The sequence below is a fragment of the Cucurbita moschata genome, unplaced genomic scaffold (genome assembly GCF_002738365.1).
Source record: "Cucurbita moschata cultivar Rifu unplaced genomic scaffold, Cmos_1.0 Cmo_Scf00009, whole genome shotgun sequence".
In the NCBI taxonomy this organism is placed as follows: Eukaryota; Viridiplantae; Streptophyta; class Magnoliopsida; order Cucurbitales; family Cucurbitaceae; genus Cucurbita; species Cucurbita moschata.
This window is the reverse complement of record NW_019268525.1, coordinates 1,825,030-1,852,347: the sequence shown is the minus strand read 5'-3', so window position 1 is coordinate 1,852,347 and position 27,318 is coordinate 1,825,030. Positions and strand designations below refer to the sequence as shown.

General features: G+C 34.3%; 2 protein-coding genes across 2 annotated transcripts in view; both read left to right on the top strand.

The window, feature by feature from the left end:
- The window catches only part of LOC111447933 (methyltransferase-like protein 1), a 7,661-nt gene extending 5,787 nt beyond the window's left edge, over nt 1–1,874 (top strand). Inside the window, exons 3-7 of the mRNA XM_023087331.1 lie at nt 52–135; nt 276–380; nt 502–610; nt 846–997; nt 1,295–1,874. Of these exons, the coding sequence (XP_022943099.1) occupies nt 52–135; nt 276–380; nt 502–610; nt 846–997; nt 1,295–1,720 (876 nt within the window). The 3' untranslated portion in view covers nt 1,721–1,874. The remainder of the gene's footprint in view (nt 1–51; nt 136–275; nt 381–501; nt 611–845; nt 998–1,294) is intronic.
- An 862-nt stretch (nt 1,875–2,736) lies between these two features.
- On the top strand, nt 2,737–27,177 carry LOC111447932 (uncharacterized protein At3g06530). The gene is made up of 39 exons (XM_023087330.1): nt 2,737–3,082; nt 3,355–3,568; nt 3,686–3,781; nt 3,866–3,983; nt 4,106–4,279; nt 5,173–5,343; nt 6,170–6,225; nt 6,361–6,450; nt 6,526–6,674; nt 7,555–7,637; nt 7,726–7,854; nt 8,034–8,108; nt 8,788–8,956; nt 10,056–10,195; nt 10,329–10,418; nt 11,243–11,423; nt 11,618–11,715; nt 11,857–12,009; nt 12,098–12,254; nt 13,254–13,387; nt 13,826–13,907; nt 13,991–14,153; nt 15,653–15,728; nt 15,910–16,083; nt 16,177–16,242; nt 16,368–16,472; nt 17,759–17,848; nt 18,783–18,994; nt 19,899–20,109; nt 20,197–20,379; nt 21,138–21,233; nt 21,324–21,391; nt 21,469–21,811; nt 22,944–23,159; nt 23,778–24,446; nt 24,536–24,945; nt 25,649–25,907; nt 26,070–26,240; nt 26,630–27,177. The coding sequence occupies exons 1-39, from the start codon at nt 2,923–2,925 to the stop codon at nt 26,858–26,860; spliced, it is 6,462 nt and encodes a 2,153-aa protein (XP_022943098.1). The 5' UTR covers nt 2,737–2,922; the 3' UTR covers nt 26,861–27,177.
- The last annotated feature ends 141 nt before the right edge of the window (nt 27,178–27,318 follow it).

Here is a 27,318-nt window from a genome sequence, read left to right as displayed (position 1 = left end):
TTTTTTTTTTTTTTTTTTTTTTTTTTTTTTTTTTTTTTTTTTTTTTTGCAGGCAATAGCTGATACACCTTCTTTCATATTCCTATGGGTTGGCGATGGTGTTGGCCTTGAGCAGGGCCGTCAATGTCTTAAGAAGGTAAAAATGATTATGCCTCCTTATTAGAGAATATGAGTAGCACTTTACCAATGCTTAGGTTGTGGTATACATGCCTACTAAATTGTTTTCACCTATTTAAAAAATTTCCATTGAATGATTCATTTTGGTGGGGTGCTTAGTGGGGATTTCGACGCTGTGAGGATATTTGTTGGGTGAAGACGAACAAAAATAATGCAACTCCAGGTTTACGGCATGACTCCCACACTCTTTTCCAGCACTCCAAGGTCAGTCTAATTTTCCATTAAAATTTTCTGAGCAACCTTATTTAGATTTTGAGTCTTCTGCTGCACTGTTATGAGATCTATCCTTTTCACTTACGAGCGTTTTTCTGCTGTCTCAATGAAGGAGCATTGTCTCATGGGCATTAAAGGAACTGTACGTCGCAGTACTGATGGACATATTATCCACGCAAACATTGATACTGACGTAATTATTGCCGAGGAACCTCCTTATGGTCAGCATCGTCTTTAGCTTCCATGCCCTTGCCTGTGATTGCATATCTTTTGATATTTTTAGTATATATTTTCTTGGTGTGTAAGCAATGAAGTCATTTTCGGTAACAAATATTGTAAACTCTGCAGAGTCCGAACTTATGCCACCTGGTTTTTCTACTTCTTTCTAGCATTGATGTTTTTCATGAATGGATTAATGGACAGTGACCGTAGTTTTATGCTTAAAATATATCTCAGGTTCAACCCAGAAGCCCGAAGATATGTACCGGATAATTGAGCATTTTGCCCTTGGCCGCAGGAGGCTAGAGCTCTTTGGTGAGGACCATAATATTCGAGCGGGGTGGCTGACTGTCGGTAAGGAGCTGTCGTCATCAAACTTTCTTTCTGAGGTATGACAACAGGAAACTCAAATTTTCTGCGTACACAAAGTATCGCGGCAACTGTTTTGCTTATTGTTGACCTCTGAAAATTATATTCACGAACATATGAAATCTGACATTTGCATGGAAAAGATAAATGTGATCTTCTTGTCCATAGGGAGACTAAACTACACATTTTCTGACTGGAGCTCGTACAAATATTAAGTGAAAGATTAAGATAATGCCTTATTTGCCTCGTATATTTTTCTTGCTGTCACTTCCTCATTGCGTTGGCTGCTAACATCAGTTATTATTATATTCATTCAGGCATATATCAAGAACTTTGCTGACAAAGATGGAAAGGTTTGGCAAGGTGGGGGAGGCCGAAATCCACCCCCAGAAGCATCTCATCTTGTTATGACGACCCCAGATATAGAGTTGCTTAGGCCAAAATCACCGATGAAAAACCAGCAACAAATGCAGCAGCAACAATCAGCAGCAGCTTTAACTGTAGCCAACTCGACTAACCGGAGACCACTGGGGAACTCGCCGCAGAATCCGACCGGTTTAGATGTTTCAAATCCCAACCCTATTACACTGCCCCCTTGGGGCTCACAAATGGAGGGTTTTAAAGGACGAGAAGGCAACAGTATTCCTCTAGGCGATAAAGCTTTTGATATGTATAGGTTGGGCGAGCAGGCAAGCGGAGAGTATGTTGATTTTGAACCTCATAGACAGATAAATATGTTGTAATATATATATTGTTCCTTCATAACTTTTCCCCATAAAAGAAAAGGTAGAAACGTTTTTATGGCGTTGCCATTTCCATTACTTAACCTGTAGCTGTTATATTACTTAATTTTGTTATTGATTCATTGCTTTAAAGAAGGTTGAAAGAAAGTGAAATTCAATTTTGTTATTGAAGGTTCTACTCTTGTTGTCTCAGCTATCTTATGAACTTAAAAAAACCATTTTAATTCATGATGGAAGTTTTGAGATGTCAATTTGAGTCCTGAAAAAATAACAAGTGCTCCATGTTATTATTTTGATTTTCAAACCTATTATAATGCGGAAGCCGGTTCCATTTATAGCGGATATTATTATTTTTTATTCGAGCTTCTCCTCTCTTTTTATATTGTTTTTTCTTTTTATATTGTTTTTTCTTTTTATATTGTTTTTTTTTTCGGGCTTCTCCTTTTCTTCTTTGGCTTTCCAATTTTCACGCCCTTATAAATAATGTTTTCTTTTTATATTGTTTTTTTGGGCTTCTTCTTCCCTTCTTTGGCTTTCCAATTTTCACACCATTACAAATAATGTTTAATAGAATGGGATCTCACATATATTCTTTTCCAAAACTCTTTTATCTAATATATATCTTTATACATTTTTACGAGACTAAATAGATATTTAAAAAATTAAGGGTACGAGAAATCTTGGAGGAAGGAGAAAAATAAAAAAGCTTGAGAGAGAATATACAAATTTCTTGAAAACCTCAAAGAAGAGAGAAGGAAATAAATAAAGAAAGAAAGAAAAAATATAGCTGTTTTTTTTTTTTTAAATATTTAATTTTATTACTATAATAATAATAATAATTTTTGTTTTTTTTGTTTCTGTTCAGTAATTTTTTTAAGAGCTCGGCTTGGGTTCATGTAACGGTAATTTTATTTTATCTTTTATTTTTTTTTAGAAGGAGCGGTAATAAAATAATACGAGTGATATAATGGGATTTCTCGCCGAGTGGAGATTCTTATAATAAACCCTAGAGCAAATTTGACCAACTGGTTTGCCTTCTTGGGTTTAAGGTTTTTTTGAGCGCCTAAACACAACTACCGCCATCGCTACCCCCGCCACACCGGCAGGCCTTCGGCACAGAAAGCTCCCGTAACGGTAGCGGGATTTGCATCGCTCCCGGACTTTGGAGTTCTTCAGGGTGATCTCTCGCACTTCATTCACCAATGGCTTCATCCATCGCTTCGCAGTTGCAAGCTATCAAATCCTTTGTCCAGGCCGACTCAGAGCCGCTCAAAAGGCCTTTCACTCGACCTTCGATTCTTTTTGACCCCAAAGAAGCAGCTGACATTGATGTCGATACTGTATTCGGCATTGCCTTACAAGGTAAGTCTGGAACGGGCTTCCTCAACAAGTTTATCCCATTCTATACTCGGATGAATGTTAACTAGTTTGCTCAGTTATCTTTTTTTTTTTCCTCTGATCCTTTTACTCTGAGATATAAATGATTGTAACTATTCTCCAATGAACTTAGCCGGATTAGTTTCCGAGGCTTAAGCTTATTGAGTGATTTTCTTGCGTAACTACTAGTTTTTTATTTTGCAGCGGAGGGTCTCAATATTCTCATTAGCTAAACTGTTTTTTTCAATGATCTTCAGGGCTGGAGGTTCTTATTAGCATGGATGAACGTTTCAGAAATTATAAGAACAATTTATTTAGCTATAAAAGTAGAGAGCAGGATAGAGAGTTGATGGGTGAAGAGGAAAACAAACGTATTAACGCTACAATTAGTTCGTACCTGAGACTGATTTCGGGGCACTTTCAACAACCTTCCTCACTTAAGACTTTAGAGTACTTGATTCGCAGATACAAGTAAGTACTTCTTCAATTAATCTCCCAAGTGACAGGATCAAACCCTTTTGACACGTTGCCTCTTTCTCTTAGTCGATATCTTCTTACGCTTTACAAGGTAATCATTTTTTTTTTCAGGATTCACGTGCATAATGTCGAGGACTTAGTTCTTTGTGCCTTGCCATTCCATGACACTCATGCTTTTGTTCGATTAGCGCAGCTGCTTGTTTTGGGGTATGAAATTCTCTTCTAATTTGTTTCAGCTCTGCGAATGCGGACTTCATGAAGTTTTTGATCTTTTTCTTATCTGTGTTTTAGGAATAGTAAATGGAAATTTCTGGAAGGTGTGAAATTGTCGGGTGCCCCACCACCAAGGAAGGTTATAGTGCAACAATGTGTCCGTGATCGTGGTGTTTTGGAAGTTTTATGCAATTATGTGAGTTATTATTATTTTTCTTTATCCATCCAGTATTCTTAACGTTTATTTTAAGAGGAGATTTTTTTGCTTACGTCTAGTCACGATTCCAGTCATAAATGACTATGCTATTTCTATTCTAGGCTATTCCATCTAAGAACTTCCATCCAGCGAGGCCAGTTGTCAATTTCTGCACTGCAGTTGTTATAGAAGTTTTGGGTACTCTTACAAGCATTGAGCCCAATGTGTTGAACATTGTTCTTTTGTTTATTAGAACTGGGCTTCAGCCTGGCACCAAGGGAATTTCTGACCAGAAGGTAAGTTAGTAAGGCATATTGATTTCTATAAGTTATTTATTTGTTCATTTCCCTGATAAAATGTACAAAAAGTAGAGCACAAGCCTCTAAGAACCACACTTAACGTATTAAAGAAATACTCCCCAATACCCTGATTAATCAGAGAAATTGTTCCTTAATAGTTATTTACAAAATTCTTTGGTAAGATTTAGAAGCCTAAATCTTGCTATGAGGTATGCCTCTTCCCAATGATTGCTTTATTCTCAAAGATAACTGATTTTGGTCTTGTAATTGGGTTTCCAAGTATATTCACAGAAAATGCTTGGCAATTTGGAGGAATGATCTGTTTTCCACTTACGCTTGAAGGAGTGACCACAAATTAGGGGTTATGAAGAACATAAAAAGCAATTCAAGTCTCTTTAAAGTACATGCTTTATGGTTGCTTTGTTACTTTAATTAGATGTCGTAAAAAATTGTCTGTATCAAATTATTATGATGCAATCCTTCCGTTGAAGAAATATTGGTGTCCATTAATAGTTCCATAATTAGGGTTACCAAAGGTGGGCGAAGAGATTTATGGTTTTAGTTAGAGCGGAAGTTTGAGTACTCATTATGTCGGTTGGAGTCTTGTGGCACTAATATCTTAGATACCAAAGTGACTAGCATCTCAAGCTTTTTGTTTTGGATTTTGTTTTAATTTTTTTGTGCCTAAATCTGCAAGGCTTAAATGTTTTAAGTTAAAATCATTGCATTCACTTTGTATTTTCTTTCGTCCTAAATTATTGGCATGTTGTGAATCTTATAAGCATTTCTGGTTGATTAGTTGCACTTCTGTCACGTTTTTCCATGTTACATCTCTTAAGTTGGTTGTATTTATATAACAATATATTGTGCCTCTGTTCCTTTAAATACAGGCTGGTGCTTTGATGATTGTTGGTTTGCTAGCCAACAAAGCCATATTGGTACCTAAGCTTGCTAAGAGTTTGATTCGATCCATCTCTGAGATTGCCAATGAGGATGCGAGGGAGTCAAGTGATATGCAATCAGTTCGGCTCTCACTTATGGCTTTAATCACCCTTGCTCAGGTATTATTTTGGTGAAAAGGCGATTTAAATTATCTTCTGATTTGCATAGTTCATTCTAAGCTTTATTTTATATGGAAGAGAGAACTTTAAGGTTTTTTCTTATCATAAGAGGTAAGGCCCAAACCATATCAGATGTGAGAATATTTAATACCACCACTGCTCTTCTTAGCGTTTTTCTCTTGCCATTTGTATATCATCGCCCCATCATGCATCATGAATGTATCATCGTTAGAAAAGAGGTCCAATCTATAAGCAGTGTTCTAATAATTATTCTCTCTAAATCTTTTTTATTTTTTAACTTTACTATTTTATAGTTTTTTCAAGAATTGAAGCCTTTTCTTGTGAGCTCTCTAGTGCTAAGGTTTTTTGACTTAATTTGGACGTATTTTTTTAATGTCAACTCTTGGAACTAACCTCTTTAATTTTTTTTCTAAATCAATCATTAATTTAAAAACCAATTGAGGGTTTAAGCAGGTTGATTGAACTTGTTTTGGATCGAATGATCTCATAGCTTCTTGGCCTAGAGGGTGGTGAATTTCAGTCGAACTCTTTGGTTATGGGTTCGAGGTCTAGCACGTGAAGGAGATGAGAGAAGAATATTCAACTTGTTTTTGGAAAAAGTTTGCCGAAATATCCTATTGTTTGAGAATAATTGTGAACTGATGCTGATTTTTTTTTTCCATGATTAGCTGACCAAACCATATAAATGAACGAAAAACTAACCAAACCAATTGAATTGACAAGAATTGACCAAACATGCTTAAGTTTTAATTTGCCTATAGATTTTGATTTGTTCTGAACTTATCTTTTTCTATCTATTTTTCAGTCCCAATCAGTTGACGTGTTTCCAAGAAAGGTATTGGATATCTTGATGGGGATTAGGTAATATATATTACTTGCTGAATTTCAATTCCTGTTGCTTCTTGTTTTGGTTTATATTTTAATTTTGTTTTTTTTTATAATCAATTTCTACTCATATTTTACGCTGTCTTCTTTCTCTTGTATTTTAATGTGAAGGGATTTAGCTGGCATTCTTTTGGAACTATCCAGAGCTTTCAACATCGATAAATTCCTCTCCATCCTTATGGATTCCTTAGTTGAATATAGGTGGGACTGAGATTTTTCATTTGTCAGCATCTGATGTTATGGATGATTTAACATCGAGTTATTTGTTGTCTGTAGTTTCTCTAGTGACTTGTGTCAACGTGGTTTGATCTCACTAATTGAGACTATTCCGATGATGCATTTAATGCATAATATCATTACCAAGGTTTTAGTGAGCTGCTCTAAATTTTCCGAGAAGAGTAACACCCCAAGCTCTTCTAATCCAGGTATATGTTGAAACTTGTTATTTAGTGCGCATTCTTCTCATTTTTCCTATTTTTTTAGTGTGCTCGTTCTTGTTATTTGTTGTTTATTTTAATTTTTGTTTTGTTGGCTTCAAAATCATGTATTTTTTTTGGGTTAGTGCACAAAATATTTTGGCATAGGATTTGGTTATATAACCTTGAGAGGAAAAAGGATTCTTCATGAAGGGAAATTTCTCCGCAAAGTTTCCTTTATGATGCTTAGTGGGAAATAAACTACAGTAGTGATATGCATTATCATTATTTTTTTATAAGAAACAATTAAGGACTATATTCATCCTCAAAGGAGGACAACCTATGGGCAGGGTGGTAAAAACCCTTTCCTAAGAGGAACATTCACAAGAAGAATGTAGCGATATTATTATGAACTAAGTTGCCTGACATTTTTCATACTTATGAGTTTAGCTTGATTCTCTTAAACTGGAGTGATTTTTTGTGGCTAGTGATGTACTCCTTTTTGTGGATTTTTTAAAATGCCTACGTACATCATTTCATTTTTCTCCTTGAATTTCTTACAAAAAAAAAAATAAAAAAAAAAAGAAAAAAAGAAAAAGAAAGAAAAGAATAGAAACTGAGTCAAAACTTTTTGTTGTGGAACTAATTGGTCAACTCATTTTGATATTTTTATGCGGCACCTGCTATCCTGCTTTTGCTAGTTAGGAACTTTTCTTTGGCCAATCAAAGAATGAACTGGTTTGTTGTCTCAATAAATTTCTGCATAATTTTTGTTAGCTACTAAAGAAAAAAAAAAAAAAAGAAAAACGATGAAATAATTAGTTAAGTTTCAGTACTTGTTTTTGCCACCTTTTTTTATTAGCTTGGCTAACCAGAATTTTTCCTCTAGGTTCTTGGGCGAAGAAGTTTATAATTGTTGTCAATAAAGTTTATCCTTCAGAATTTCATTCCGCTGTTCAGAAGTTCTTTGAGGTATCTTCAGGGGCATTTATTTTCATTTTTGTATTGAACTATATATATCCTTTCTTCTTGATGCCTTATTGTTTTGATCTGCTAACAGGATGCAAAATTGCAACATAAGATTGGGGGCTCTGTATATGAGATTGTGTGTAATACTTTAGATGGGAGTTGTGATATGTCACTGCCTATTTCAGATTCAAAACTTTTGTTTGCTTTGCATCATCCTAAGGTATAGTATTATAGTGCACTCGCCTTGTCTTTAAATTTTTTATTACTTTATGCGCATGTGGCTTCGTTATTGTTTTCAGTTTGAAGGTATCGTGTTCGAAATCTGAAAAAACCCATATGAATACTTTTTCATCTTATGTAGCATATATTGAGTTTTATGGTGCTTTCTTTGTGTTATAGGCTGAGGTTCGTCGTGCTGCTCTTTCGACTTTGAGCACGGCTGGAAATTTGAAAGCTAAAACTGATCATTTAGAGGTAACATATACATATATATTTTGCTATAATTTGTGAGCATGGGAGTGGGGAATGAGTCAAACCATGGTGACCATTTACCTAGGATTTATTAGGAAGGAAGAAAACTAGGGAAGCTCTTGGGAGGACATTTCTTATAATTTGTGTTCGATAGGCCGTCTGAGACTTATTAGATTATAGATAGCTGTAGCAGAAGTATGTTGTGTGAACATCTTAAGGGGCTGTTAGGCAGTTTTATCCTGATTATAGGAGAAATAGCTTCTTGAGGTCAATATGATTATAATGATCCAAATTGTACAAGCCTTGGTAGAATGATGTGCTGTGCTGTTGGTTCATCATTGTTTGTAATTTTACTTGAATGCTTCCAATTTAATGTAATTAAGTTTAGCTAGTTGGGTTGATAACTGTATCTGTTAAATGTTAATGTGCTTTTCATTTGTTTAAATTTTTAGTTACCATTGAATATAATTAAGTTTGGCTAGTCGGTTGATGACTCGATCTGTCAAATGTCAATGTTCTTTCATTTTTTTTACTTCAAAATTAATGTTTACTAGCAGCAGAAAGTTTCTGCCAACTAGTTAAATGATAGCTTATCTGGGAATGCTTTTGGTAACCTTCATTGTTGACCATATATTCATGTTAAAATCGTCCATTTCTCTTTTTTCTTTTTCTTATGGAACAGAGTTTAGTGACTGTTCAAGATGCCATCTTGAAACTACTTCGGGATGATGACCTTACTGTTGTTCAGAAAGCTATCACTCTTGATGGAATCTCTGACATATTGAGTTCATCTGTTCTTCTCAAAGCATTAAAGGACGTGCTTTTTAGATGCATTGGCGTTTTGAAGTCTGGTATGATTTTCTACTTAGCTTGAAAATTTTCTACATGCATCATTGCTAGCTATTCTGAAGAATTTCACATTTTTATTTTCTTTTGTCTATTGGTTTCTTATTTTGGAGTTGTGTATAACATGTCCGTGCACTTAAAAATTTTTCAATAGAGCCCAAACTTTCTTTTTTGTATCCAATAGATTGTCTCATAAGTTTTTCTAAGCTTTCAATGATGTGTCTAGCTGGTATCTAAACAAGTATTTGATAGGTTTTTGAACCTTCAATTTTGTATCTAATAGTTCCCTGATTTGTAAGTTTAAAGACTTGTTAGAATCATTTTTATTTACCTTAACTGGTTTATTAAAAATAGGGACCAAACTAGATTTTATTTTGTATGTTCTACTTGGAGATCTTCTTAAGGGAAACATAAAATATAAATGAAATAACAATGGGCTTTGGTTTGACTACATTTTAGAATTTATGCTTTGTTCCTCAAGGTTTTGAACGATGGATAACCGCTTTCAATTTTATGCTCTAGCTTATAGGTTTTGTATGAGGTTCTATTTGTGGCTTCATTGTGCACTCTGTTTGTACCCTGAAAATGTGTCGTTTCTTGTACTCCTCCTATTAATACACTCAAGATCCGTCCTCCTTTTAATAAACTCAATTTAAATTCAATGTGCATTGTGTGTTAAAGGAAAACTATTTTTTCTTCTGATAAGGAAGATGAAGCTATATTTCTTAATTTAAACTGAGGTCCAATTGAAATGGGATAATGAAAGTTTTACGAAGTCGTAAAATTTTAAATCAGATTCTTAGAAGTATTTTTTTATGTTTTGTAAAATAGAAATAATTACATTTTAATCTAAACTACAGATGGATGCACAAACAAGCTATAGTAAATCAGAATATTATTTCATAAATCTAATCTCAATATTTCAAAGGCATAATTGTTGAGGGTCGTACCTTTTCATAGAATAATTTATTTTAAAGATCAGTAGGATTTCACTTTCTGCATGTAGAGTAAGTAAATTTTTGTGAGCTTTAGAAGCCACGGGATATGCATTTTAATTTAAATTGAGAAGTTTTTCTTACCTTCGGAATCACCTTGTGCTTGCAGGTCTGTCAGCTAATAGTAATCTTGCTGCTGACATAGCTTTTGAATGCTTAAACAGCCTGAAAGAGTATCTCTACGATCATGTTGATGATCTGCAGATGTTTTTTTCACTTACGTTTCCTTTACTCCTAGTTTTACCCAAGGTTTGTAGCGTTGCTGCCTAGAACTTCCATCTTTGAACTACTTTTAGCCTATGATGGGACTAATTAATTTAGGTAGCTGCTCAAATAAATTACTTGGGTTTTTATGCTTCTGTGTTTTTTGTGCTAATCACAGACTAAGAGATTGAATTTGAAGGCTTTGGAATTGGCCAAGGAAATAAAGTGGCATTTTTACCAGAATCTTGCTGGTGTCAACACCGATATGGTTAGTACTGCTCTATTGGATTGAGTTTGGTTTTTATTTACAGATAATTCAGCAAGAATATTCTGGCTGTGTTCTTCTGAGCTGTGTTGAAATTTTATCCCTGGATGGTAGTAAATAGATTTTGGAGACATCTTCCCACCGTATTTAACTTGGTGTTCCAGAATATTGAGTTTAGATTTACTCAGATGTCTGGGCTTAAGAAACTATGCTTTTTCATCATTTCTTTCCTTTCTTTTCTTTTTTTCTATAAGAAACCATGGTCTTTTTTGCTTGTTGAATTAAAGTTATTTAAAATTTATGGAATTTTAAGCTTTAGAACCAAAGTAAAGCATCATTAATGGGTAATTGGCTTGAAGCCTGAAGGCGTATATAATAGGCAAAAAACAAAGTTAGTGTATGAAAAGTTATAGAAGATTCAGCAGCATTTTAATCAATATAAGGAGTGTTTAAATCATGAACTAAGAAATAAATAAAAAGATATAAGGGTTACGGCATCATTTCCACATTTTTTTGGTGTCGAAAAGTGTCTGGTTTTCACAGAAATAGTATTTACTTTATGATATTAATTTTTTTTAATTTGACAATTTGAAGGCAATAGAAGTGCATCATTTATACTTTGTACTTGAAACATCAAATGCTTAAAAGATTTAGAAACATATCACCTTGATCTTGTTCCTTTCAGATTACCCCTAATTACTTAATATTTTTAATAAGAAAAAAAAAAAATTCATTGATAATTTCTATGGATCACAAAAAGCACATTTCCGATTTGACGGGTAGTAATAACAAATGTATCCGTTGTTAATTTCTTTTTTTAATCACAGGTCTCGCAGCGTGGCAACATTAGCTCAATGAATATGGATGTTGTTAATAATTTGGCAAAGTCGTTCTTGTTACATCCAGAGGAATATACTCCTTGGCTGATTGAGAGTTGCAAAGCTTGTGATTCTTCCAGAGTACTCTTTCTCCTTGTCGTGCTGCAGTCAACTGTCATGCAAAAAGACAGTAGGATCTCATTCTTTATTTTTTTCTTTACATACTAAATTTCCTTTTCTTTCTTTAAGTACGGCTGCAGGTTTTACTAACACGTGCCTTTCTAGTGTTCTTCTTTCATTCCTTTGGTTTAAATTATATATGATTTTTGACCACTATGATGTTTTCTTTATTTTGATTTTGATTTTTTATTTTTCCCATTGTAGGTAACACCCAATTTTGGAGCTTCTTTGAAGTTCTTTTCCCTGTTTTGAAGATTGAATGGGACGTGTATGAGTCTACTTATGGTGCTTCTATTGATAAGGTACTGTTGTTTTCTTCAATTAATTGATTTAGAACTGACCTTTTCTCTTTGAAATACAAAAGTTGTTTGATTTTGTTGGTTTATTTAATGTTCTGTTATGTTTTGTTTTTATTGAATATGTCCTGCTATTGTTGTTGGCAGTTCAAAACTGAAATGTTAGATTGGGACTGCAAAAGATTCCTGGATCAGTTAGTTAAAGAGGATCACAATGAATTGAATGCTGTTGCTCTTATTTGCATATTTTGGAGACTGTTAGATGCATATATATCGTCTGTGAATGCAGATATGGTTCTGGTTAGTGGATTGGCAGTGATTTGGTAGCTTAAATTAATTTGATGAGATGAGTTTTTACGACTGATATCAAGACAATTTTTTGCTGCAGGAGAAGAAGGAAAAATGGATTTCCATGTTCAGTGATTTGTTTGTGTTGTTTGCAACCTCACGATTTAAGCATGTCTTCAAGGAACATCTCCATTACCTTGTCAGAAGCTTCAAGATATCTCCTGTTCATTTGCTGTCTCGTTTTTTCACTGACGAAGGTGCTCTTATTTATTTTATTCAACTTTTTTTTTTTTTTTTGTTGTATTGGATGATTGACCTTGAAAATATTTTTACATACCATATACCTCAGAAAATAAATTCGAGTTTCTATTTCTCAGCATGTTGATTGTTTATCAATATAATCTTGTTTCTATTTCTTGTAATTATTTTGTAGCAAGAGTCTGGGTATCTTTTTCGGTGATAATGTAGCTTGTTATATGGCCAATGTGTTATCTTTGTGTGGTAGGTTCAGGAGTTCGTTATTTCATTTATAAAGTTTTGTAAATAATAATAAGTATGAATATGGAAATTCTTGCCAGTCTGAGATATAGGTACACAGAAATTATCGTTTTCCCTTTTGTATATTTCATTTATCAATGAGATCTTTGTTTTCTCTTAAAGAAAAATAAAAAAGATATAGGTAGGGTATAAAATGGTAAGTAGAAAGCTTCTGTTGTTATAAGTGAGTAGGTTTTGAAACTTCTGTTTTTTATTAAAGAGAAATTATACAATACCCAAGGTGTGTTAGTGGAGGCTTTTTTGTGGCTGCTGCAAAACTACTTGGTCTAACGCCCTTATGCTGGAGAAACAAATGATCTTTAGAAGGGTGGTGAAGGAGATAAGTACCTTTCTTCTGTCCCTAGATTACTGGGTTTCTAGGAGTGCCCTTTAAAGGTTGGTCCGCAATTAGTGGTTTTTTTGGCAACTTCTTGCTGTTCTTAGAGAATGTCTCATCGTTTGTTTTTCTGACTGGATCTTGTATTAGCATTTCAATTAATAAAGTTGGTATTTTATAAAAATGTGCGAGTGCATACTGCTGATAAAGCATCCCATGTGCTAACAACTTGCCCTTTTTATGGGTTGCATGATATCTACATCTGAGGGATACCATTATATTTTGGCTTCAAACAGTTAAAATGTTCGAATTACTTGAATCTGTTTGATCCGTGGAAATTTCTAACTGCATTTGATGGCGATCTCACTGCTTAAACTACCAGGTGTTCCTGCTTCAGTGCAAGTTGAGAGTCTCCACTGTCTTTCTTATCTTTGTTCTCAGTCAGAAGAAGGTTTGCGCGTTCAACTCTTCGCTGAATTTCCTTCAATACTTGTCCCACTAGCCAGTGATGACAAGGTAATAAATCCATTATTTTCTTTTTGTTCTATGGTTACAGATAATGCTTCTAAGCAGCATAAATTTTAAACAGTTTACCAAGATAGTCTGACATTAGCGTAGCGCCTACTCTTCAAAATCTTCATTCTTTTGACAGTGAGCATTTGACATATTGTGATTCATTCTCATTCTTCTCCCTTCAAAACATGAATTTGATATGTTTCAAAGAATTGACCTAAGGAGACGAACGATTCTCATCCTGAAATAAAACCAAAACCATAGTTCATATCCACCCAAGCCTAAAGAAGGCCATTCAATAAAACATACCAAAATACAGGGCATAAAATCAGTAAAATCCACAAAATATCTCTATCACCAGATTTTCACCATTCCAAGCCTAGCTTTTGTTTCATTCCATGTTTTGGTTTTATTGATGCCATATGCTATCCACTTTTCCAGGATACCAGGATTGTGGCCATGAACTGCATTGAAGGGCTACTTTCATTACTGGATCATGCGAACTTTTCTTGCAAGAAAAATGGTTATTTTCTATATTGGATTAACTTACAAGCTTGTATTTGCATTTTACCTTTAATTTACTTAATTTCGTCTATTAAATGGCAGGAAGCAACGCAATATGGAATCACTTTCTAGATAAACTTCTGGGTCTGATGGTTGAGCAAAAAAGACTCATATTATCTGACATAAACTTTCTCCCTTCCTTTCTAGCATCTTTGCTTGGTTCATCCTCAGACACCTTAATAGTTCCTCAGAGAATTGATCAGAGGTGTGAATCTAGTACTTCACCTCTATTTAATTTCAGTTCAATACAAAATTGTGCTTTCAATAGAATTGATCTTTTCTTTGACATAACTATACGTATGATGTAAGTGGTGTGCAAGTATGCATGATCATTGCCAAGGTCTCTTCCTTTTGTAGTGACATTTGTTCAATATATCGACAATGTTCAGAATGCGAAGTTGCCAAAGAACATGTTCATGGTTTATTGTAATTAGATCTCCAATTACAATGGCACTTTTCTTGTAGTCAAGTCTCTCTCTCCCCCGCCATTTTTTTTCCAACTAGTACAATCTTAGAGCGTGAGCTGAGAGATTTTAGGGGTCAACGCTCTGTGGGTTCAACACTCATTTTAAAGAGAGAGACTTGACGAGTGTTTTTGAGTAAGGTGAGCTGAAAGATTACTGCCTTCACGACAATTTCCTCTGTATATTTTCAATGGTTTAGACAGAGTTTCCAGTAAATTTTGTGCGTTGGTGAGTAGAATTATTCCTCTCTCTTCTCTGTATTGTGTTTGATTGGGGCACCTTTGGCAAAGGGATAGGGTTGTGCAATCCCTTGGCTATAGAGTGGATGTGGGACAAAAAGGCTTATTACGCAGCAAAGTTGGCTAGGTTTCACAAGTGCGGGGGAGCTTTTTCTTGTTTAGTTCAATGTCTTTCTTCACATCTCTAAGTCCAAGCGAGGGATCATTGCACAAGACAAGATGTTTTTTTTTTGTACAATTATATTGGGAGGTTTTCTATTTATATTTTCCTTTTGTTTGTTCTGTTAGTCTGGTGCTAGGGTATGCTCCTAGCGGAAAATTCGAAATAGAAAATCTATATCTAAGAAAGGTATAACCATTGGAATAATAGTATCCTGTTTTATACCTTTCACCTTAACTTTTCAAATATTAATGAAAATTAGTTTCTTGTTTAAAAAAGTAAACAAGATTCTACAGTATAGCTTACTGGATGACAAATTCATTAGAGGTGAAAGGTTGTTGAAAAAATGGATGTGAAAGTGAAGTATAAAGCATTCCCTTGAACCTTAATCAAGGGAATGAGAATAATGCTCAAATTTCTTATCATATCCCTAACCTCTGTACCTTGTATAAAAAAAGGCCCTAAGGCACTTTAATTGGCACAAATAGATGATTAAGTAGAATAAATTATGAATTGATTTTGAAAGGGCAATCCACTGTGATAATTTAGTAAATGGATTCAGGTATGGAAATGTTTTTGGTTCTTGACGAGCTTTTTTGACTGGACCTTTTTGCACTGGTCCCTTGTGACTTGACAATTGGGGAGTTTTTTCCTAATGTTTTGGCCGTTTATTTGGAGCATGTCGCATTCTTTGCCTGTTATTTTTTAATTCCAGTGAAATTTTCATACTGAACTTTTCTCACGTTGGATTTTTGTTCAATTATTTTGTATAAGAAACAAAAACCGAACTGAAATTAGTTTGTTGATAATCACTTGCTAACCTATTGAAATGCCTTTTCAGGTTTGATAAAGCTACAAAAGAAATGATTCTGGCTTTCATTTTGGGTTATGCTTTACAGCTTTCTGATTATGGGAAGGTTTGGCCTGCCTGTCCTTTTTCATTATTCCGTAGTATATTATTATGGTCCTCAGATTTCTTGGTGATTGGTAAAAAAAGGATTTATAGACAATGTAGGATGTTTGTAGTTTTAACTTTTGATTTCCTAAAATTATTTTAATGTCTGGAATTTGAAGACTTGGATGCCATTATTTTTCCAGCTGAGAATCCTTTCTCTGTTCAAATCGATGGGAAATGCTATTCTGCACGTTAAGGAAGTTGAGGCTCTGTTATCTCTTCTTTTGGAGAGACGCAATAGATATCATCTTGAACTTGACAGGTCCATTCATAACTTGTCATCAATTGAAGTTTCCATCTTATGTCTTCTGCTTGAGGTGAGTTGATTGATACTCTAGATGCTTGTCTTGACAAAGTCTGTTACTTTCGTATAACAATTGCATTAATGAGAAATTTCATGGTCATTCTAGTGTTGTGCTACACCATCTTCTTTTGATTGGCACATTTCTGAAGGTTATTTGTTGAAGGCATTGCAAGTAAGAAACCTTTCAAAACTTGAGTTTCAGTTCTTTAGCTTTGTTTTCTTCTTCTTTTCTTAATTTGTTTTCTTGGATTTAAAATATACATAATAAAATGTTTGGTTGGTCGTTTTACTTCCCAGTTAAATGGTGGCAGTCCAAGTGAAGATGCAATTGTACGTCCTTCTTTAGCTATCTTGCAAAAGCTGGATGATCGAATATATAGCATGATGGAGAATGAAATGCAGGTTATCTTCATCTCTGAACTTGAGTTGATATTTATTTATTGTAAAATGTTACATCTCTGCTTACTGTATGGTTAGGCTTATCCTGTGCAACCGACATATTTTTATATGTTATGGTTTTTTAATTTAGAATTTGCAATTTATATGCATTTGAAAATCTACTACAGTCACCAGCAAACATTTTTTTTGTGAAGTACACAAATTTTAGGAACTGAACATTTCATTTCAAGGCATCTTGTGACTAAAATTTCTTTTTCTGAACCAAGATACAAGCAATTGTTAAACATGGAATGTTTATGGTTTTAATACGAAACATTTTTTTTAGAAATAATAAAAACATTTTTTTTAGAAATAATACAAAACATTTTTTTTTAGAAATAATACAAAACATTTTTTTTAGAAATAATACAAAACATTTATTCAGAAATAGTACAAAACATTTTTTCAGAAATAATACAAAACATTTTTTTAGAAATAATACAAAACATTTTAGTACATTAAATTGATAGCCTCTTAGTCTGGCCTCGTTAATACTTTTGAATGTAACAAGTTATATTTTGTCAGCATAAAAATGGAAATGAGAGAATAAAAAATAAAAAAGGATTGTTCCAAGAACAGAAGATATGGCAAGAGTAGCGACATTTGTCCTGGCCTCTAGACATTTTCTTGAACAAGATAGAATAGCCTCTTGACGTTTCCCCTTCTTCCTCATATCATTATTTATTTATTTGTTGAATATTAATAACCTTGTACATGAGCTGATTGGACTGAGAGGCTGTGATTTATGTATTTTCCTAAAATGATAAACTTGTCCGGCTTTAATTAGACTAGCATGGTGCTGCCGTGATGTATCCTTTTATAAATTTTCAAAGAGAGTGCTACCATAAGTTTTCACATTCTTCTTTTTGGGCGGTAGGTGCATCAAAATTTGTTTATGTTGATAGTGTATTTGCAATAAAGTTCGTAGGAATGACAATCGTAACTGATGAAAGTAATTCACCATTCAGCTGATTGAAGCCATTTTAAAAAAAAAAATTTTTTTTGTTCTTTTATGTCTAGAGAAGATATTCGATTCTTTTTCTTTTCTTGATAAGAAGACATTTCACTAATATTTGAAATTTACAAATAAGAAAAAAAAAAAAAAGAAGATAATAATACATGGGGTCACAAAAGGTTTCCCAATTTTCTAGAAGGGAAGCATAGAAATTCAATTATTTAGTTGCAGCAACTGATAACTATACTCTTCTTCAGCTGCTAACTAAAATTTTCTATCTTCATTTTGGATGCAGGAATTGCTGTTTTCAAAACTTGTTTTGTTATCTCAAGATGCTGACAATAATGTTCAAACTGCCACCCGAGAAGCCTTGATGCGTCTACATGTTAGTTACTGTATATTTTAATTTGTTGTTTTTTTGTGATAGCATTAAGCATGATCTATCCTGAAAATTATTGCTTTTTCCTTCTAGATTTTCAGCTCATTCTACTTAGTTAATTTGAATTAAAGTTGCCGATAGTGTAGTTACTAGGTAACACTCTTGTTTACGTTTTACCTGTTCATATAGGACCTTGGGACGTTTTCCATGACTAAAAAATCAACTCTATATTTTGTCAAAATCATTTTGAATTTATTTAAGTTTTACTTCTAGTCTACGAATTCTCTTTGGATGATATGTTTAATTAAATTCTCAAATCCTATTAATTAGAAAAATTAATTCATCCTTTTAAGAGGAGAGCTTTGTAATAACAATTTTTTGGTATCATAAAGAATCAATCCATCCTTTTTTAGGGGACAATGTGCTTAAAGTCTACAATTATTAAAAGTAAGATTGGTTTTATTTTTTCATCTGTTCAAATGCAAAATTTGCATTAGTAATTAATGTTTACAGCTGTGTGTTTCTTCCTGCATTTTAGTATCATTTTCATTGCTCACTCTCTTAAAAAAAAAAAAAAAAAAGAATAGAGAGAGAAAGGAAAATGACCTAGTTCTTCGATGCAAGAGGTAAAATTAGAGATTACCTCTTTGTTATTTTTCTTATAGGAGCTTTTTTTTTTCCCCCTTATGGGAGTTTTGTATGGTAATTAATGTTGATTTACCTGTTTTTTCCTACGTTTTGGTATAATTTTTATTGCTTACTCTTTTCGTTTGTGGTACTGAATGCTGTTTCTGAGTCAAGGTGAAAACCGACATATTTAGAATCACGTACTTCAAATTTGCATTCTACAAGTTATGCATCAATGCAAACAGCACGAGAAGCTTATACATTTGTATTGCAGTAGAGGGAATTTAATGTTGTTTCATATTGAATATCGTAGATTACTACCTCCACCATCAGCCAGATGCTGAGTTACGTGTTGAAATGTGAAGGTTTTGTTGGCAGTTTGGTGGATAGGAAGAAGAAAAAGAAATCCCTCGAGTATCATGCATCCAACTCGCCCTATGATATGATTTGTAAAAAAGAGAACACATTCTCTTTTTTAAGCTCTGTTCTTGATATTTTGCTACTGAAGAAGGACATGGCTAACAGGTGTTTTAATTTATTTTGTTTAGATCATATATTTTCTTTAGATCATATATTTTCTTTGTTGAAGTACCTCTGCTTACAGCAATCTTGAAGTTCAGATTAGTGTTTTTTTTAAGTCACACTATATAAAGAAAATATACATATACACAATAAAGAAACCTTCATGGGAAGAAATGAAGTTTTAACGAAGAAAAATATGTAAAGGTAAATAAGTTCAAATATTAGTCTAGAGTCAATACTCCATAGAAAAACATGAAACCATACAACACTACTAAAAATAAGAATCTTTCTAAATATCAAATTTATTATCACTAAATAGGTCTTCAACCTTGTTCTCTTCATCATTGGACTTTTAGCCATCTGTATCTTCTTATTATGTCTTTGAATCATCCAAATTTACTGGTGTGAGTGTGGGTCGTGGGTCTCATGGTGTTGGCTGTGTGGAGGATGAACATGGAGCTTTAGTCTTGGTTCTTGATGTAGCTCTAGAATAATAGACAAGTTCTTTTGCTCTAGCAACTCTTGACACATTGCCCCATGTTAGGGAATCATCATTCTCTTCAATATCCTTTAAAAATTGTAAAAATTCTAAATGCAGAAGCCCTTGCATTGAGGGATTTTATAATTTTTTCTAATAACTAACCTAAACGCGCCATTTGTTTCATTTTTTTTTTATAAAAAAAATTCAATAAACCCTTGAGGCGTGCTGAGTGTGTGCCTCAAGGGCTTCATGGAAGGCGTGTGCCTTTGCCGTGCCTTCCTACCAGCATCTCACTTCTTCAAGGCAAGGCATATCACATGCGATTTGTGCATAGGTGTGCCTTGGTGCGCCTTTTAAAACGCTGGTTTGGATTCAATATTTGTTAGTCATTCCCTTATAATTTTCACATTCATGATTGTGTTGCAGGCAATCCCTTATAGGCCAATTATTTATGCTGCTTGGAAAAGTTTTTTCTAAGGATTGGGGCAATGCTGCTCTTGCACTTGATGAGCAGTCAAACCATGCAGTATCTAGCGTTTCTCAGGGCATATCTGATGCAATAGGCTACATAAGGCAGACAATCTTAATAGTTCTTGAAGATATCTGTTCATCAGTTGCGACTACTACTCCACAAGAGGTGCATCTAAATTTTGACAGTCAGTAGTTGTACCTGCAATTCTGTTATCTGACTTCCTGTTAGTAATTTTTTTTTTTGTCTTTGCAGATTCAGTGGAGAAAAGACATTGATATCAAATTGTTGATTGATTGTACTCATTTATCAAAGGATGGAGTTACCCGTAACCATGTGTATTCGTTAATTTCCTCTGTGGCAAAATCTATCCCAGAAAAAGTTGTGGAGCATATGCTGGATATTCTTACTCTCATTGGTGAATCTGCTGTCAGACAGGTGATAAACCTGTGTTCCTGAAACCATGTTTTATTTATTTATTTAGTTATAATATTAATGTGTTGACTGTTGGTTTTTGTTTGATGGAGGGTTTGAGGGTTTGATGATTAGAGATTTCACTTTAGATAGTTTCATTCTCCTATGTTTGGTTTTTTTTAACCTCAAGGGTGCCCAAGTGGCAAGTTACAGATGTGTTTCAAGTTTCCATGCAGTTGTCCTCGGACCAAGCCTCCTCGAGATTAGTGGGATGGACCATGAACATAATGCAAATATCCTCACTATATAGAGAGAGACTTTTGAGTATTGAATTTCCTCTCCTGATAATCTTTATTTTTCTTAATGATTTATTAAATCTTTTTTTAACAATTTAAAAATGCTTTTCAAGTTTTTATAGTATTTGGTAGAATGGTATTAGGATTTCCACAAGCTTTTAAAGCGCTTAATCTACTTTTAAAGAAAATACACCAATTTTTTTTTTGCCTTCCAAAGGTGCCACATGGAAGAAGTTATCTCCATTAAAATTACCACTCTGAAATGCATATTCGAATTTTAGACAAGTAATGCTGAAGAAAAGTTGAACACAGTTATAATGATTAAGAGAGAAGCGCAAGTCTGGCCTAGTGGCTTCCAAGGTCTAAGTTTGGAAAGAAAAAGGGGGAAAAGGACGGGATTGGCATTCCTATGAGGAGAAGAACCTATGATTAGCTTTCTAGGTTGTTTCCTAGTCAGATGTTATACTTTTTGTTATCTGTCTGTAGGTTGATAGCCATTCAGAGCGTGTACTTGAGGATCTCATTGCTGCTGTTGTTCCATGTTGGCTGTCAAAAACTGAGAACATGGATAAATTGCTCGAGGTAATTCTTGATTTTTGTCATGCAAGTTTATCTTTAAGATTGAAGGCGTGCTTCTTTTAATCTGTGAGCTTGTGGCCGTTTGTACTTCAGACTTTCATTAGCATACTGCCTGAGATTGCTGAAGATAGAATGTTAAAAATATTCCATTACTTGTTAAGGTACTCTTTTATTATTGATTTTTCTCATTAATTTCTCTTCAATTTTCTACCATTCTAACTGACCAGCCTATTTGCAGGATTGTTGGGGAATGGAAGGGCTTGGCTTCGTTGCTTTTGCATCTCTTTAAGTCACTGGTTTCGAAGTTACCTTCCTCTGAAGATTTGCATGGTCTGGATGGTTTCATGTCTTTTGTACACAGAGAACAGGAGTATGTGTTTGCATTGCATATTTGTGAAAAGTATTCATGCTCGACTTGGCTTCGTGCTCTTGCTACAATGTTTAAACACATGGGTCTGGACGACTTTTGTGTGGAATCACTAAAGCAGTTGTTTCTGGCAACAAACTTTTGTCTAGACAAATTGCAAGGTCCAGAATTTGCTTTCAGATTAGCATCACAAGAAAACTCGGATGACATACAGGTAGAAAATTTATGAGTTACCGCACTTATGTCTTTCTCCTCATAATCTCATGGTTACCAGTAATCTTGTATCAGCCATGACTTCTGCATGCTAACATTAGATTGGTTTAGCGTTGTGCTTCTCACATAATGAATCTAACATGCATAGCATGCTTTACTTTTCTCTGCCATCTCAATGATACAATTCTCTTGGAAAATTTTCCTTCACTTGATTCGATCTTCCCTCTAATTTTGATCTTTCCTTGTAAAATTAAGGTGCCAATGGCTGTTAGTTGGCAGTTACATCTGACTTGGTTGATATTTTTGTATCTTGGGATTGAGAAAGTTGAGCGTTGTTTGGGTATGCAAGTTTGTTTACCTCTTGCTATGAGGTTACTAATCCCGAGGGCTACCTAAACAAAACTTGTGAAACCTATCATTTTTGGTTCCGTAAACCTATTGATCATCAAATATATGATATGGGATTTGAGGTTTGTATAACCCATTTTATTGTACAATCACACCAAACTCAGGTTTTTCACCGTTAGGTTTCATAAAGACAAACTTGTTTGAATGTGGAACAAGTATGGCATGTATATATTTCTTTGCATCACTGTACATAAACTGTAAAATATGAAGCAAGTTACCTAGTAGGTCTTTCCAATGAAATATGGTCGTCGTTCCTTTTAATTCCTTAATACTGGTGTTTGGTATCTTTTTATATCATATTGGAGGTATGATAAGGTTTGGATTTCTTTTTAAAATATTGACGTCCATAATTTGGCATTGTATAAATTTTAGGTTAAATTATTAGTCTTCAGTTTTGCATTATGTCTAGTCTCTTTTTTTTCTCCAATCAGTCCAAATTAGTTCATTTCTAGTTAATTATCTTCATCCATAACCACAGTAAAGCGCTGGTATAGACAGAACTAAAAAAGTCGGTCAAATTTTTTGTTCAAGAGGAATTGGTGTGGAGGGTTGTCAATGGAAAAAAATACTTAGTTCGATGACTGGGCTTGCTGTTTAGTCTGTGTTTTCGAAATTGTGGTGCTGGACCTCACTGAAAAGGCAACTTTATGGGTTTCAAATATTCACTTGCTAGTAGACGGGATAATTTTTCTCTGTTTCTATAACGAGCAAATTTTCTTTTGCAGAGCATTCTTGGAGAACTACTGGAGCAGGTTGTTTATCAAGTTCAACTTGTTGATACAAGAAGCCAGGAAATTGGTATTCCGGTGGCTATCAGGAAGGAAATAAGAGAGAATATGCACGCTATTTTGAGGAGTATCACTAGGGTTATGAGTCCTTCAGCCTTCTTCAGAAGTACCATGAATTTGCTTGGCCATAATAATAGAAATGTTGGGAAAAAGGTACATGAACTAATCTTGTTATGTTTTTTTGTATTCTTTCATTGATCTCAGTAGAAGTTTTCTTCTTTCTTCTTTAAAATATATTTTTATAAATAATTCATTCATTTATTTTATGGTTGACATGCGTTGGTGATTATTCAGTAGCTTATTTTATGTCAATTACACCCATGTAGCACAATAATACCCAAAATACAACACGCCTAACCCATAATAATAATAATATAATAATATTAAGGTTAAATTACAATTTTGGTCTCTCACACAATTTTGTCTCTCACAGTTGGGAGAAAATTAGAATTTAGTCCATCTGATTTAATTGTTAGAATTAGTCTTATGGTTTGATAAAACCTAAGGACTATTTATGAGAGCTTTATCAAATCATAGGGAGTGCGGATATATCAAATTGTAAGGATAAAATTCTAAGTTTTAAAACCTTATGCACCAAATAATAATAATAATTTGGTAGATATTAAGTATATTTATATGAAGCGCATTTCATGACTGAAGTTTTTGTTTGATCTGGCATGCTAATGCATTTTCTTGTCTTTTTGTGTAAATATAACATTTCTTTATAACGTAGCTCATAAATTTCACATATTATCTTACACCCTCTTGCAGGCTCTCAGTCTTCTATGTGAAACAGTTAAAGAACACAGCGGGATAAAGTCAAAGAAGAGGACCAAGAAAGAGAAAATTTCTGGAAGTCCCTGGCTTCACATGGATGATAGCTTTCTCAAATTATTTGACAGTATATCTTCGAGAATTGTTCACTTAATTGATGATTCTACTAATGCTTCTGATAGTTCTCTTAAAGTAGCCGCAGTTTCAGCTATAGAAATTCTGGCCAGTGCATTTCCTTCTTACCATTCAACTATCAGTGTTTGGCTAGCGTCAATTGGAAAATATATTACTTCAAACAACTTAACTCTCTCTTCTAGCTGCCTTCGAACATGCAGCACACTGATTAATGTACTGGGGCCAAGATCATTGAGTGAGCTGCCCAATATAATGGGAAAGGTAATAAATGTGTCTCGAAGTTGTGTCGTTGAGAATACAAGAGGCAGTTCTGAAATATCAATTCAATCATCAGACTTGAGGGATTCTGTTATGCTTTCTGTTGCTATAACTTTGGAGGCTGTTGTAGAGAAACTCGGTGGATTTCTAAATCCTTATCTTGGAGATATGTTAGAACTTTTAGTGCTTCATCCTAACTTAGTATGGGGAGCAGATTCAAAGCTGAAGTTGAAAGCTGACTTTGTACGGAACCTTCTGACAGAGAAAATTCCTGTAAGTGTTGTAATTTGTCAAGGTGATAGGTATTCCACATATAATTGTTCTTGTTTCATATATCTGATTATAGCCAAATCTATTTCTAGGTTCGTCTTGTGTTGCCACCTTTGTTGAAATTTTTTACTCGTGCTGTTGAATCTGGAGATTCAAGCTTGATCATCACCTTCAACTTGCTAGCAAATATTGTTGGAAAAATGGATAGGTCTTCAGTTACTGCTTACCACACACAGATTTTTGACCTGTGCTTGTGTGCCCTTGATTTACGCCGCCAGCACCCTGTTTCTGTCACAAGCATTGACACCGTAGAAAATAGTGTCATGAGTGCATTGAGTTTACTGACACTTAAGCTTACTGAAAGCATGTTTAAACCTTTATTCATAAGAAGTGTTGAGTGGGCAGATTCAGATTTAGAAGATGCTGCAGGTGCTGGAAGCAAAAGTGTTGACAGGGCCATATCTTTCTATGGCCTAGTAAACAAACTTGCTGAAAAACATAGGTATGTGTGGACTCCTTACAAAAATTTTAGTTTAGTGTTTAAGAGGTCTTTAGAGCAACTCGATCTCTGCGATTAAGTAAATTTTTGTTTTGAGGTTTATGTCTGCAGTGTGTTGCTTCAAGCCTTCAGTTTCTGTGTGTTGCTCTTACTCAAAAATTGAGAAGTTTTCTCCTTAATCGGTTAAAAACGTTTTTGCTATTTAGTATTTATTTATTGCTCAAGAGTGGAGTGTTTCAGACAAAATATGAACAGTTACTCTTGGGGACGGTTAGATAGTCTATCTAATACATGTGTGGATTTACTACCTTTTTATTGGCGTTTTGTCAAAAAGATGAGCATTTGAGTTTCCTTGACATTACCACCCCACTTTTTGACAAACAAACTTTACTTCATCCGAAATTTCAAACTAGTTTTTGTCTTATTTACCAATCTCTGGAGTTTGGTCTCTTCACTTATTGTGTTGGCGAGGAGGTACTTTATGCACTTTTAGAATTACTACATGCAATCTAGTTTGATGCTTCGTGCATTGTCTTGTTTTAAGGCATTTACTTGAAGAATATATTTTGAACTTTTGGTTCTTTATTTACTCGAGTAAATATAATCTTGCTTTTTTGGTCTTTCCTATGGGAATGATGGGTTCGTGTTATATACAAAATACCCTGGTAATTGATAACAATTCTTGTGGCTGTTCCACTCAATTTAGGTCACTTTTCGTTCCCTACTTCAAGTACTTGCTAGATGGATGTGTCCGTCACCTTACAAATTCTGGAGATGCAAAGTATACTGGTTCAATACCGAAAAGGAAGAAAGCTAAGGTGCACGTGAGCGGCGATAGTAAAGAGGAAACTGTAGTGATCTCTCTTAAAAGCTGGCATATAAGAGCATTGGTCTTGTCATCATTGCATAAGTGCTTTCTCTACGACACTGGGAGCTTGAAATTCCTTGACTCCTCAAATTTCCAGGTTGATGGATCTTGCCCCTCACTTGTTACGAACATAACTGATCTTTATCAACCGACATTTGATGTAACAGTTGTTATGTTGCTGTCTAGGTTGTCTTCCTTGGTCTCTGGTTGTTATTAGTTTATTTACCTTCCTAATGATTTTGGGTCATGTTCTTTACAGGTTCTACTCAAGCCCATAGTTTCACAGATGGCATCTGAGCCACCAGAAATGCTTGACGAGAACATTAATGTTCCGTCTGTAAACAAGGTTGATGACGTTCTGGTGAACTGCATTGGTCAAATGGCCGTGGCTACTGGGAGCGATTCGTTGTGGAAACACTTGAACCACGAGGTAAAAAACATATCTTTAGTATATAGTCTGTTTTTTGTCTGTTTTTTGAAATTTTCGAACCACTTTACAACTAATTGTCATAAACATGATACAACTAATTATCAACTATACTTCATTAGAGTATTATGCAGTTCCCCCGAATGTTATGGTCGGTTTTAGTCCATTCAAATTCTATTGTTTATGATGAAACAGATTACGAACATAGTTGTCTCCTTCCTTGGTTATGGTTGACTACTTAGAAGCATGGACTAGTTTTTTGGGTGTTTTACTTCCACATCTTACAGTTCCCTTCTTTAGTGTGTAGACTGGGGACATTCCTATGCATTGCACAATAAGCCAATTGAATTTGGAAATTTTCTAATTTCATCTCTTTTAAACTCTTGTGGTAGGTATTGATGCAAACCAGAAGTGACAAGGTTCGTACTCGAATTCTGGGTCTAAGAATCGTCAAATATCTCGTTGAGAATTTGAAAGAAGAATATTTAGTACTTCTACCTGAGACCATCCCCTTCCTCGGCGAGCTGCTTGAAGATGTGGAGCTCTCTGTTAAATCTCTTGCACAAGATATTCTCAAGGAAATGGAGTCTATGAGTGGTGAAAGTCTTCGGCAGTACCTATAATTCTCTGTTCACTTGGGAGTTCAATGCTTCAGCTGAAGAGTAATTGTTGGAAGATGAGGTGATGTTTTAATCAATTCTTGGCTTTTGATAGTGTTTAAACTGGCTTAGAAACATAGAAAAAAGCATTAATTTGTGAGGGCAAGTTTTGTATAATTGCCTACAATGGATTATTCTTAATCTTTTTCGAGTTGTGTAATATAATCGGGTGTATATCACTACATCATAAGTTGATAGCGATTTGTGGTCTGCTAAAAAAACGTTTGCTTTTTTGCGTTGTCGGTGATTTTGGCAGTAATGAAAAATGAAATTTCGGGTCACCCAGTTTTTCATTAGTGTTAGTAAGATGTTGATACAAAATTTTGGTAAAAGCTTATATTTATAATGTTTTAATTAAATTATGTATTTTAAAATCAAATGGTATGTAAAAATCCATAAGTAATATAAAGTTGGATATATTT

Bases quoted from the DNA above. Each gene is read 5' to 3' on its own strand.
- LOC111447932 (XM_023087330.1), top strand. From the start codon at position 2,923: ATGGCTTCATCCATCGCTTCGCAGTTGCAAGCTATCAAATCCTTTGTC. The intron at 3,569-3,685 runs GTAAGTACTTCT...TTTTTTTTTCAG, and splicing joins TACTTGATTCGCAGATACAA to GATTCACGTGCATAATGTCG. The intron at 17,849-18,782 runs GTTAGTTACTGT...TGAATATCGTAG, and splicing joins AAGCCTTGATGCGTCTACAT to ATTACTACCTCCACCATCAG.